General features: G+C 40.2%; 1 protein-coding gene across 7 annotated transcripts in view; it reads left to right on the top strand.

The window, feature by feature from the left end:
- dazap1 (DAZ associated protein 1) overlaps positions 1-14247 on the top strand; it is a 76389-nt gene that overhangs the window by 53032 nt on the left and 9110 nt on the right. For 5 of the 7 annotated variants that reach the window (XM_062028126.1, XM_062028130.1, XM_062028124.1 and 2 more), the window contains 2 exons: positions 4942-5091; positions 7966-8130. In XM_062028126.1, the coding sequence (XP_061884110.1) occupies positions 4942-5091; positions 7966-8130 (315 nt within the window). The remainder of the gene's footprint in view (positions 1-4941; positions 5092-7965; positions 8131-14247) is intronic. The other 2 variants (XM_062028127.1, XM_062028128.1) reach the window with 1 other exon arrangement.

The raw sequence follows: 14247 nt of genomic DNA, 5'->3' as shown, positions 1-14247 counted from the left end.
CCCCAATTCCAACCCTTGATGCTGAGTGCCAGGCAGGGAGGTTATAAAAATGGGTCCCATTTTTATAGTCTTTGGTATGACTCGGCCGGGGTTTGAACTCACAACCTACCGATCTCAGGGCGGACACTCTAACAACAAGGCCAATGAGCAGGTAATAATGTGCAGATATAAATAAATAGATTACTGTACAGATACAAATATTGCACTTTTGCATATGCATCCACGTGTATGGATGTATGTTATATTGTCTTTATATTCCAGCGAGTTAATCCATTTTTGGGGGGAATTGAAGAGATTATTATAATGCGTTCAAGAGTCTTATGGCCTGAGGGAAGAAGCTGTTACAGAACCTGGAGGTTCTGCTACGGAGGCTGTGGATCTTCTTTCTAGAGTCCAGCAGTGAAAACAGTCCTTGGTGGGGGTGGGAGTAGTCTCTGCAGATTTTCTGAGCCCTGGTCAGGCAGCGGCTTTTTGCGATTTTCTGGATAGGAGGAAGAGGAGTCCTTATGATCTTTTCCGCTGTCCTCACCACGCTCTGCAGAGACTTCCAGTCTGAGGCACTGCAGGCTCCAGTCCAGACAGAGATGCAGTTGGTCAGTAGGCTCTATAGTGCCTCTGTAGAATGTGGTGAGAATGGGGGGAGGGAGCTGTGCTCTTTTCATCCGACGCAAAAATTGCATGCGCTGCTGAGCTCTTTTTTCAAGAGCTCCGGTGTGTAGGAACCAGGTCATATTGTCAGTTATCTGCACCCCCAGGAACTTGGTGCTGCTTACAATCTCCACTGCTGTGCCATTGATGAAGAGTGGAACATGGCTGGACTGGTGCCTCCTGAAGTCGACGATGATCTCCTTGGTCTTGTCGACGTTCAGGACCAGGTTGTTGGTTCTGCACCAGTCAACCAGATGTTTCACCTCCTCCCTGTAGTCCATGTCGTCGTTGTCACGGATGAGGCCCACTACTGTTGTGTCGTCCGCATACTTCACAATGTGGTTAGTAGTGGACCTGGCACAGCAGTCATGGGTCATCAATGTGAACAGCAGCGGACTCAGGACGCAGCCCTGGGGGAGCCGGTGCTCAGGGAGATTGCACTGAGGGGTGTTGTCGCCCACTCTCACAGACTGGGGTCTGTCTGTGAGGAAGTCCAGCAGCCAGTTGCATAGGAGGGTACTAAATCCAAGGGGGGCCAGTTTGCTCACCAAGTGCTGTGGGATGATGGTATTGAACGCAGAGCTGAAGTCCAGAAACAACATCCGCACGTTTGTGTCCTTTCCTTCCAGATGTTCTAAGCTCAGGTGGAGTGCAGAGGAGATGTGGTCCTCTGTGGAGCGGTTAGAGCGATAAGGAAACTGGTATGGGTCAAATGTGGGGGGAAGTCTGGAGACAATGTATTCCTTTACCAGCCTCTCGAAGCACTTCATTATGACGGGGGTGAGTGCCACGGGGCGATAATCATTGAGGGAAGAGATTGTGGGTTTTTTAGGTACTGAGATGATTGTGGCCGTCTTAAAACATTATGGTACCACAGCCTGGGTCAGCGAGGTGTTGAAGATGTCTGTGAGAACCCCAGCCAGCTGGTCTGCACTGTCCAGGTCCTCCCTCACCTGCTTCACTGTAGCTTGCTTTCTGATCAGCAGAGGCTTGTATGTAGGAATTAGCATCACAGAGAGATGGTCTGAGGAGCTGAGGTGGAGGCAGGGTGCAGCTTTGAATGCTAGCTTGATGTTACTGTAGACTATGTCTAACTTGCTATCACCCCTGGTTGCAAAATTCACATATTGATGGAAATGGGGGAACACAGTTTTCATGTTAGCTTGATTAAAGTCCCCTGCCACGATAAAAACTCCCTCTGGATGTGTAGATTGCAGTCCATTCATAGAGCAGTATAAAGCATTCAAAGCGTCTTTGGTGTTGGCACTGGGAGGAATGTACACGGCTGTGAAGATCATAGCACTGAATTCCCGGGGTAAATAAAATGGCCTGCATTTTATAGTTAATAGTTCTACATTGGGAGAGCAGTGACATGAGACTATCTTCCCATTGTTGCACCAGTTGTTGTTAGTGTATATGCAAACACCGCAGCCTCGGGATTTACCGGTGAGAGTGCTGCTCCTGTCCGACCGAAACATTGTTAGCCCCTCGATGCTAACTGCCTCGTCCGGAATGGATGGTTTCAGCCACGTTTCTGTGAGAAATATGGCGCAGCAGTCCCTCATCTCCCGTCTTGCATTTAAGACCAGCTTCAGGTCGTCCAGTTTGTTCTCCAAGGAGCGGACATTTGAAAGCAGGATGGAAGGAAGCGGCGTTCTGTGAGGATTAGCTTTTAGCTTTGTTGTTAGCCCCGCTCGGCATCCCCGTTTCTGCTTCCGATCACACCGCTTACGTCTCCTCCGTCGACGGTCTCCGCTGGTATTTGGCTCCGCTGCTTCACAGGCCGCTGGATGTAGCCGGCGTAGTAGTCCCATGCTACCGATGAGCTCCAGCGTATACCCATCTTTTGGTCTAACACTGTTCGATAAAGTAGACATAATGCAATTGCACTTCAAGACATGTTCTGAGCCATATTACAAAACCCAAAACCAGTGAAGTTGGCACATTGTGTAATTCGTTAATAAAAAACAGAATACAATGATTTGCAAATCCTTTTCAACTTGTATTCAGTTGAATAGACTGCAAAGACAAGATATTTAATGTTTGAACTGAGAAACATATATATATGTTTTGCAAATAATCATTAACTTAGAATTTAATGGCAGCAACACATTGCAAAAAAGTAGGCACAGGGGCATTTTTACCACTGTGTTACATGGCATTTCTGTTTAACAACACTCAGTAAATGTTTGGGAACTGAGACCAATTTTTAAAGTTTTTCAGTTGGAATTCTTTCCCATTCTTGCTTGATGTACAGCTGAAGTTGTTCAACAGTCCGGGGTCTTCGTTGTGGTATTTTAGGCTTCCTATTATGCCACACATTTTCAACGGAAGACAGGTCTGGATGACAGGCAGGCCAGTTTTTTATCCGCACTCTTTTACTATGAAGCCACGCTGTTGTAACACGTGGCTTGGCATCGTCTTGCTGAAATAAGCAGGGGCGTCCATGATTATGTTGCTTGGATGGCAACATATGTTGCACCAAAACCTGTATATACCTTGCAGCATTAATGGTGCCTTCACAGATGTATAAGTTACCCATGCCTTGGGCACCAATACCATCACAGATGCTGGCTTCTGAACTTTGCGCCTATAACAAACCGGAGTAGAATTTTAACGTGCACTTATAGATGTAGCGACGAACTGTAGTTACTGAGGGTGGTTTTCTGAAGTGTTCCTGAGCCCATGTGGCGATATCCTTTACACACTGATGTCGCTTTTTGTTGCAGTACCGTAATATCATCGCTTACGTGCAGTGATTTCTCTAGATTCTCTGAAACTTTTGATGATATTACGGACCGTAGATGATGAATTCCCTAAATTCCTTGCAATAGCTCGTTGAAAAATGTTGTTCTTAAACTGTTGGGACAATTTGCTCACATATTTGTTCACAAAGTGGTGACCCTCGCCCCATCCTTGTTTGTGAATGACTGAGCATTTCATGGAAGTTGCTTTTATACCCAATCATTGCACCCACCTGTTCCCAATTAGCCTGTTCACATGTGGGATGTTCCAAATAAGTGTTTGATGAGCATTGCTCAACTTTCTCAGTCTTTTTTGCCACTTGTGCCAGCTTTTTAAAAACACGTTGCAGGCATCAAGTTCCAATTGAGCTAATATTTGCAAAAAATAATGTTTTCCAGTTCGAACGTTAAGTATCTTGTCTTTGCAGTCTATTCAATTGAATATAGGTTGAAAAGGATTTGCAAATCATTGCATTCTATCTTTATTTACGATTTACACTATGTGCCAACTTCACTGGTTTTGGGTTTTGTAGTCAATGTGCACAGTACAAATTGTAAACGTATGGTTTAATAAATTCCTTTTAAAGGGGAACTGCACTTTTTTTTGGAATGTTGCCTATCCTTCACAATCAATATGAAAGAAAAACGACGGATGTATTTTTTTAATGCATTCTAAATATTAAATAAATGCGATCAAAAGTCTGCTTACAATGGAACCTATGAGAGCTGCTCTATTTTGCCTATAAAGCCCTTAAAAAAACATCCAAACACCTCCATTAAGGTTTCTTATACATGCTGTAAGTATATACAGTATGTAGTGTAGTAACGGACACATTCATAATAACCTTTAATATTTACGTATTTTAAACATTTTATGCATACACGGTGCATAAATTTAAAAAACGCATCACGATGTTTGCTTTTTTTTCCGCCCTTCATCACCGATTTATACTTACTGCAGACTTTATGAGAGCCAACAAGCATAATAAAAACATCACTTACTGTGCAAGGTCTGCTGTCATTAGGATGCTGACTGCTAGGATGTTCATATATTACCGTTTAGGTGAAAAATGACTCATAATCCTTGCAAAGAAAAGGGGGTTGATACTAAGCGTAATTTCAAGGTCTAAATTAGCTGTCAAAGTGTACCAACTTTTTCGGAATACATGTTGCCCTTCTACTTTCCAGGTGAGAGGCATTATTTATGATCTACAATAAAGTTTGAGGAGCATGGAAACGAGGGAGCAGTTTACCACGCGATGATGTCAGCATTGGAACGCAAGTTTGATATCACGGTGCCGCTATAAATAGTTAGTCTGCGTTGGTGCTTATAATAACAATATATAACACTTGGTTAAAATTCAAGTCAGGAAACTTAAATGGAGTTTTGTTGGCACTTTTTGGTTGGTTTTTAGTTGGGTTTTATGGGCGGAATGGAGGATCTCCGATTGGCTCTGCTGTAAGCCAAAACAAAAAAAATGCTGTTCCCCTTTAAAGTGTGCCAACACATTATATTAAAATTACAATTGCATGTTCTTCAATTGATCAGGTGGTTATGGACCTCCGATATCAGTGGCCCGGGGAACCCCCACACATCCCGCTTCACCTTTTAGTGCATTCCTGGTCACAACCCCAGCGGGCAGCTTTGCTGCACCTCAGGGCTACCCTCAGCAGGGCTTCAGCGCAGCACCTCAGTTTGGTGAGTGGCACCCACACACACACATGACCCTGCAACCTCATGCACAATCGTTACATAATATACAGTATGCAAGACAAACACATTAGATTCATAGTCATTTCTGAAACGGGTCTACTGCTCCTTTTATTTTTATCCTTCAAGGATATGAACTGTGTCCAATAATAATGTAAAGAGACGTGCATACTGTATATTCATACAAAAGCAAGTATACCCATCACTTTTCACACTTTAGAATAGAATATACTTTATTGTTATTGTGAATAGCAACAATGAGATAGTTGGGTTGCTAACCACCCACAGCTCTGTGTGCGTGTGCGTGCGTGTGCGTGTGTGTGTGGGTGCGTGTGTGTGTGTGATTTACAATCTAGAATTAACTTTTACCAACTCAGAGGCGATGCAGCAGCAGTTTAGTATGTCAATTCTATAGCTGCATAAGTTAGTTTACCTCTCTGTGATCACGGTGCCGATTAAAGTAATTTGTCTCTGTCAGTGCTTATAATAATACTTGTTTTATATTCATGTCACAAGATGTAAATGGAGTATTTGTAGAACTCAAACTTGGATACACTTTAGAGAACAGGTGTTAAACTCAGGGCCAAAGGGGCCACATGTTACAATGCCTGCGATAGCCTGGAAACGTGTGTCACGAAGGCATTTAACCTTTATTGATTAAGTGTATTTGAATTTTGACAGAAAAATATTAATATATGCAAATGCAGTTTTTAAGATATTGTTTGATGCAACAAGCTATTCCAAGCTTTTTTGCCATTGAAACCACACTGGCTGAACTTAAATATCTGCTTGTCACTTTGACTTCTGATTCCAAAACAAGTTTTTTATCAGTTAACTGATAAGATAAATTAAATAATTGTGTAATAATATCATGAAGCGACCCTCCGAGGGCTTCAATAGCTGCGATGTGGCCCACAATGAAAATGAGTTTCACACTCCTGCCTCAGAGCAAGGGTGTCCAGAGTACGCTCTGCAGCTTGTTTTTTATTGTCCTGCCACACATTCTACAGACAAAATAAACACGTCCCAGAATAAAACATTACGCAAAGAAAAAAATGGAACTGGCCCAAATTCCTCCAAAAATGGGACCTGATAACCAAAATGGCCGACAACCTGTGCATTTTGCTGCGTATATGGTCGTTGATGATTTCCATGTGTCCTGTCAGATAAATACTTGTAAAAATGTATTACATAATTTCTTGATATGGTAAGTTTTTAAGTCTGTTAAAGCCCTCAAAAAAGTTTTAGTTTACTAAATAATATTAGTAAAAAAATATTAATATCTCAAGGGGGGTTAAGTTACATATGTTACATATTAATTTGCTTTGTTACCTACGGTATAATTAGACAAATCCAAGACGTAGATGTTTTGTTTACATCAGGGGTGTCACTCATTTCAGCTCAGGGGCCGCAAGGAGGAAAATCTATTCCCACGTGGGCCGGACAGGTAAAATCATGGCATTATAACTTAAAAAATATAACTACGACAACTTCAGATTGTTTTCTTTGTTTTACTTTGGCCCAAAACAGAACAAGCACGTTCTGAAAATGTACATATCACAAATAATCCTCTTGACAAAACACTTCAAGTTTGTCGAAAATTCTGAGGAAAGAATTGGTGCTGTGTCAAAAACAGAATGAAGAACAATGAACTTGGAGTTAATCTCAGTGCATCTACAATTAAACTTTAAGTCACAACCCATCTCGGAGTGAGCAAAAAACAAAACAAATAAAAACTCTTCTATGTATCAAATACCTCATTTGTTGTTTTCACATATTAATCCTGTGCTAATTCAACAAACCATACAAACTGAGGTAAAAACTATTCAAGAGGGTTGAGTTACTCCCTGCCTTCTATGTATTACTGTGTATTGATAAAAAATAAAAGCTGTGCAATGTGTGAGCAATTTAAATGAACCAAAAATAAAAACATAAAAGACTGACAGTATTGCAGTAAATGACACACTGTTCATTTTTTAAAAGTTTTGCACAGAAGATAATGATTTTCACAGAACTATGACAATGTGCAGTGTCATGCAGCATTTTAAGTAGGGTCACCAATTGTTTGTTTTACTCTTGTTTGTTTTACGTTTGATCGAGGGGGAGGAGTCGCAGCCCTGCTTTACCGTGTACCTCTTGCTTGGTATACTTGCTCGCCCCCAGTATAAACGATTTGCTTTCCTAACAGATTTACTATTGCGACATTCGGTGGATACATTTAGAACAGCAGTTTCTTTAATTAAAAAATGCAGCTCAATTTTACACTTGACAAACTCATCTCGCATGTTTGACATTCCTGGTTTAGATAGATTAAAACGTACAGTCAAGCTTGTGTTAGTAGCCACAAAAATTTGTCCCGCAGAAAAAAAATTAACCATGTTTATAGCAGCGACCTGGATATTGCGGCCACTTGTTTTGCAGGCAGTTATGCAGCTAAATTTTTAACACCAGTGTGTAATAGCCACATTAAAAGGTGGTTTTCAAACAACCACAACAACAAAAGTTGCACAGCAGCTGCAGCAAGTCAGTTAAGCTTATCAGTTAAGTCATCTTCAGTGTCCTTTCAACTATGAATCCTACAAGACTGTAAACTTTTAAGGAAATCTTAGAAGTGACTTGTAACCAATCACTGTATTTTTTATTTTAACTGATATTACTGTCTGTAAACATTAATGCATCAGTCTCACTTTTTACAGTGTCAATTATTAGCTTTCAGTGAATCATATTATAGACATCTAATTAAAGCAGTGCAGCTTTCTTAGTGGGCCTGTGTCTAAAATAGTCAAAGAAAATATGTGAGTTTTGATGTTACATAAATTTTTAGAGAAAAGTCATCAAGATGATCTTTTTATTGTGCAACAGGTTACAGTTTTGGCACTCCTCAAGCCGACCAGTATATTCCACAGGTTCCTCCTCCACCAACTACTCCGGGAACGGCAACATTGGGCTTTGCTCCCACCACAACACCAACTCAGGATTTGAGCAAAGCTTCGGCTGGGCAACCTGAATTTTCGTATAGCCAGTATGGTAAGAAAAGTTTGCACTTTCATGCCTCTTTCTCTCCGTCGTAGTTTTAGGGTGCATTCACATTTGTCATTCGTCTCTATGCAATGCATATGCTTTACCAAATAATGCGGTCACATTAATGTCTGCTGGCAAAAAATTTTTTAGACGTTTGTCCAGACCATAGTACTGGACTACAAGTGTGAACGCACCCTTACTCACCTCTGAGCCCAGACTAAATCACTGGATTGTTTTTGGTCCCAACACTTCATTATTACTACCGTTTAATCCAGCGTGAGCTTGATTTTAAGACTATTTAGCTTGAACATGCTTTTTGCACACATGAAGCCTCCTGCAACTGAGCTGTGAAGAGTTCTTAATTTCTGTCAAGTTCCTTCAGCACGCCTGCGTGTTGTTAAAAAAGATTAGTAGGTAAATTAGATCATCCTGCCTTGCTATGCTTGTTGTCTTTGATTTTTTAAATTCTCCATTGAAGAAAGTCTAACCATACTGTACACATTCCTAGTTATTCTCTCCTTAACACCTCTGACTTCCTTGTTGGCTTCTTTTCATGGTCTTTGCATGATCGCTAATAACAATGCCAAATGCCTTTCAACATGTCTGGGATTTGTTCATACCAGAGATTTGCAAGTTTTTTTTGTAACGCATGCACATTTTTAATAGAATCCTGGGTAAGTAGTTTTTCCAATGTTATAATGCGCATTACTTTCTGGCAGATATTTATTTGGTCTTTCACCTTGACTGTCTAGTTTTATATTGCATTTGTTGGTTTTGTCGAGCTGGTGAGCTTCTTGCCAAACCTAGTCATCACTCATGGATGTTTATCAACAAACATTTAATGTACAAAACCTTAATTTTCCTTATTTATAAAATGTATTACGGCCATTTAAAGGGGGACTTATTCTTTTCTGACTTATAAATGTTGTTAGAAAGTTGGAAAATGTATTGTGGCCATTTAAAGGGGGATTTATTATTTTCTGACTTATAAATGTTGTTAGAAAGTTGGATACTAGTGTTAACCAATGCCAAAGTGTCAAATCTTAATGTCCATGCATTTTGGCGTGAGCATGCACGTAATTTTCTCTGCTTGCAGTGTTTTCAATCTGGCTAGGTCGTAACCTCACCACAAGGTGGAAGTTCTTATTCGGACATTAAGTCAAACTCTGCTTCAGGCTATGGGAAAACACAGAAAAAGGTAGTAAAAAGTATTATTTTCATATAATCGTGGCATGTGCACTATAACACTGACGTGCGACATGCAGTGACATAAATGTTGCTAAAAAAAACTGCTGTTTTTATGCACCGTCTGAATCGATTAGTGAGTGTGACGTTATACCCAATGTTGTGACCGGGTAAATATACGGTATATATAATGTGTGTGCGTGTGTGTGTGTGCGCGCACGCATGTGTGTGGCGGGTGCGCATGTGTATATGGGTATGTATATATTAGGGCTGTCAAATTTAATGTGATAACGCGTTAACTATAATTTTCAATAATGGCACTAATTTTTTTAATTGCCGATTAACGCGAACACATCCTTTTTGACCCTCGGGGTGTGTCGTAGCAAGAGGGAACTTGGCTGCAGTTCACTTGCTACTGATGAGCCACAAGCGAGCAGAAATGGACAAAGGAAAGTCTACCTTATGGAAATATCAGGTTCAAAGCGTGGTTGTCCTCCCAACAAGAAAGGACTATTTTTCACCGTGGGAAGAAGCGACATTCCTGCAGCAAACGCCTGCTGTGCATGTCGTTCTAGAGGTGGGTGGTGCTTCACTTCCGTGTTCAGATTATGGTTAAAGGCCTACGGAAATTAAATTTTCTTATTTAAACGGGGATAGCAGATCCATTCTATGTGTCATACTTGATCATTTCGCGATATTGCCATATTTTTGCTGAAAGGATTTAGTAGAGAACATCGACAATAAAATGTTGGTCGCTGATAAAAAAGCCTTGCCTGTACCGGAAGTAGCGTGACGTCACAGGTTGAAGGGCTCCTCACATTTGCACATTGTTTACACCAGCAGCGAGAGCGATTCGGACCGACAAAGCGACGATTACCCCATTAATTTGAGCCAGGATGAAAGATTCGTGGATGAGGAACGTGAGAGTGAAGGATTAGAGTGCAGTGCAGGACGTATCTTTTTTCGCTCTGACCGTAACTTAGGTACAAGGGCTCATTGGATTCCACACTCTCTCCTTTTTCTATTGTGGATCACGGAATTGTATTTTAAACCACCTCGGATACTATATCCTCTTGAAAATGAGAGTCGAGAATGCGAAATGGACATTCACGGTGACTTTTATCTCCACGACAATACATAGGCGAAGCACTTTAGCTATGAAGCTAACGTGATGGCATCGTGCTTAAATGCAAATAGAAACAGACGAAATAAGCCCCTGACTGGAAGGATAGACAGAAGATCAACAATACTACCAAACCCTGGACCTGTAACCACACGGTTAATGCTGTACCGCCTGGCGAAGCCTAGCAATGCTGTTGCTAACGACACCATTGAAGCTAACTTAGCTACGGGACCTCCACAGAGCTATGCTAAAAACATTAGCTCTACACCTACGCCAGCTCTCATCTGCTCATCACGACCCGTGCTCACCTGCGTTCCAGCGATCGACGGCGTGACGAAGGACTTCACCCGATCATCGATGCGGTCGGCGGTCCGGAGACGGAGGAAGTCAAGGTGAGGACAGCGGCGTGGCGGCGGGCGTTGTAGCTTTCGACAACACCCAGGACGCCATCAGAGTCGGCAAGAAACATATATTTCCCCAAAGTTACGTACGTGACATGCACATAGCGCCACGCACGTACGGGCAAGCTATCAAATGTTTGGAAGCCAAAGCCGTACTCACGGTAGCGCGTCTGCTATCCAACTCAAAGTCCTCCTGGTTGTGTTGCTGTAGCTAGCCGCTAATACACCGATCCCACCTACATCTTTCTTGTTTGCAGTCTCCATTGTTAATTGAACAAATTGCAAAAGATTCACCAACACAGATGTCTAGAATACTGTGGAATTTAGTAATGAAAACAGACGATTTAAGCTGGCGACCTTGCTATTCCAAAATGTCTCCTTCAACGCTTGACATCACGCGCAAACGTCATCATACCTAGACGTTTTCAGCCGGAAGTTTCCCGGGAAAATTAAAATTGCACTTTATAAGTTAACCCGGCCGTATTGGCATGTGTTGCAATGTTAAGATTTCATCATTGATATATAAACTATCAGACTGCGTGGTCGGTAGTAGTGGGTTTCAGTAGGCCTTTAAGGTGCAGTGATAACATAACATTTAGATTGTTACTGTAACTACTATAGTAAGTAAGATGACATAAAAGCTCAACAGAAATGAAAGACGGTTGGCACGATGTCGAAAGGAGATTTTTTTTTAATTGCAGTTGATGCCACCTCAAAACAAGTCAAGACACTTTCTCAAACCAATGACACTTTTCTAAAATAGAAGCGCTACGCGATATATCCGGTTTAGCTACGTTTAGGGTTTCTCCTTAATGTACAGGCTTCATATGAGCCACCACACCTAACAAAATAAATTAATATAAAGTATTGTCGCGTCCAGAAGAAAACAAAGTCTGACGCTCTTTTTTTTAGCTTTTATGGCCAATGTTATCCTAACAACGGGCCCAATTCCAACAAGTACTTCCTCTGTGCACACACGTCTGTCTCCATGCTTCACTCCAAGACACACAACATGTGTTCGTTGTCCGCCGACACGGTGTGTTCACAGACCATGGGAAAAATGACCACCATAACACACTAACATATACATTAACACCAGCCATACGCAGGGAGTTGTCTGGAGCGAAGGCAGCGTGTCCGCGCTGTGGACGTACTTTAATATATTTGAGATACCTGCGGACAGCAATCTTCGCAATCTAAGATGACACTGGCGTTTTTTAATGAGAGAAAGGCTCACAGCAACGTGAAGCGAGCGTGTCGTCAGGCTCGCTTTCCGTCATGGACACGGCGCAACAGAATCTAAACACGAGTACAGTCGCCAATAACACCAAAAATAGATGCTAGATTTGTTGCCAATCGTTTTTATTACAGAGAAAGTGACTAAAAAGATTGGAGAAATCTCTATAGAAATAATAATTTCTCAACAAAGTACATGGTACAATAAGCAGAAACAATTTTGAAAAACAAAACAATATTATGTAAGAAAAATATATATGTTAATAATATACTTAATAACAGATTTGTTTTAAATATATACCCACATTTTTTTTTGCCTTTTTAAAGAATATATGCGTCATAGCAAATCATGCGATGATGTCATATCGACCACAACAGCACCTCTATAGGTATTTTGTCAATTTAGGGGAAACCCTGACATTAACAAAATAAAAATGTCTTACATTACGATTATGCTTTGTCAGAGATGTTTTGTAATGTTATTCTGTGATATTTGCACCTAAAGAAATGATGGTATATAAGTTTAAGAATATGGGGTTCGGGGGGGGGGATTTTTCTTGCTGGCTGAAATATTTTGTAAATTATTTTATAACATGTTCTGGTCGAGTCCTCAATTACAGAATGATTAGCAGGCTCAATATTAAATTTTTATTAATAGAGAAGGTTAAAACATTGTCATGCCGCAATATTTAGCCACCCCTTCTGAAAATTATCTCTCGGGTGCACTTATTAATGATGAAAAATGATACCTATCTGCGATTATTGCGATTAATTTTGAGTTAACTGTGAACAAAATGTGATTAATCACGATAAATCTGTTAATCGTTTGACAGCCCTAATAGATATACAGTATATGTATGTGTATATGTACGTATGTATATATGTGTATCTGTATGTATATACTGTATCTGTATGTACCTGTATGTATGTGTGGGTATATGTATACTGTATATGTGTGTGTATATGTATATATGTGTGTGTATGTACGTATGTGTGTGAGTGTAAAGTATGTGTATGTATATGTGTGTAGATATATACAAACACACATATAAAATATATATATAAAAATGTGTATTTATTGATATGTGTATAAACTGTATGTATGTATACATACATATATATAATCAGTCTCGGGGGGGAGAAAAAACAGCAGTGACGACATTAAGATATATATTTAAACCGTGTACATTTTCAAAAGTTTATTATGACACTTTTGGAAAGGTGGGGAGTGGTTTCATTTGTAATATGGTAATGCCTCCAGAACTGAACATTTTGCAGAAAGACACAAAAAGCGGGTTAAAAAAGTGACCGTGAAGCAAAATGTACACCAAATCAAATCCAATATGAGATATATGAACCACAAGGAATGGTTTTAAATGTAGATTAAATGTGTAGCTTCTAAAGAAGTACAAAAACCTAACGTATGCATTTGGAACAAGGTTTGTCTTTTCGCTCCCTTGTTAGATTAACCATATTTATGAGAAGGTTTTTTTTTTTTTCTCTCTGTCTGAACTGGCAATGCTCACTCAGTCTTGGTTTTCCCATCATGGTCTTCTTCCTGATTTTCTTCCATCCAGCCTTTTGCATTAAATGTTCTTTGCCTTTCAGATTGTTTTTTTGTGTGTAAAATATGCAAAATAAAATTAATGGTATTGGCGTGCGTGTCTGTGGTAAAAGATAACACCCATGTTACCACTTTGGTGACATACAGCAATTGTTTTTTACTCGAGTAGCTCTGTATGATTCAGTTTTTCTGACTTTTTTTTTATTGCAGATTTTTTTTTTTTATCTCTTGCATTCAGTACCCCTCCACCCTAAAAGTGGTTGACTGACTCCCAGAACCCTGCTGATAGTCTGGTCCCGGCGCCAATGCAGCCTAATTCAACGTTAACATTAGATCTATAGCAGAAAATTATACGCTTAAAATGTAACTTGGATGTTTATAATTTTGTGACAATTATACCTTAAAAAAAAAGATTTGTCAATAAGCTTTGATGCATAAGTTGAATTCAAATATATATGCTATTATATGATTTTTAACTTTCAGGCATACTATGTTACTTGAAAAAAATTACTCATTGTTGTACAGTGGTACCTCCGTTTTTTGTTATTAAACCATTTCAAAAGGTTTGACAAAATCCAAAGTAGTTTTTTCAGTAAGAAATAATGTAAATCCAA

This window comes from Entelurus aequoreus, linkage group LG19 (assembly GCF_033978785.1).
Source record: "Entelurus aequoreus isolate RoL-2023_Sb linkage group LG19, RoL_Eaeq_v1.1, whole genome shotgun sequence".
Classification (NCBI taxonomy): domain Eukaryota; kingdom Metazoa; phylum Chordata; class Actinopteri; order Syngnathiformes; family Syngnathidae; genus Entelurus; species Entelurus aequoreus.
The sequence above is the reverse complement of the archived record's forward strand: the minus strand, read 5'-3'. Positions and strand labels throughout refer to the sequence as shown.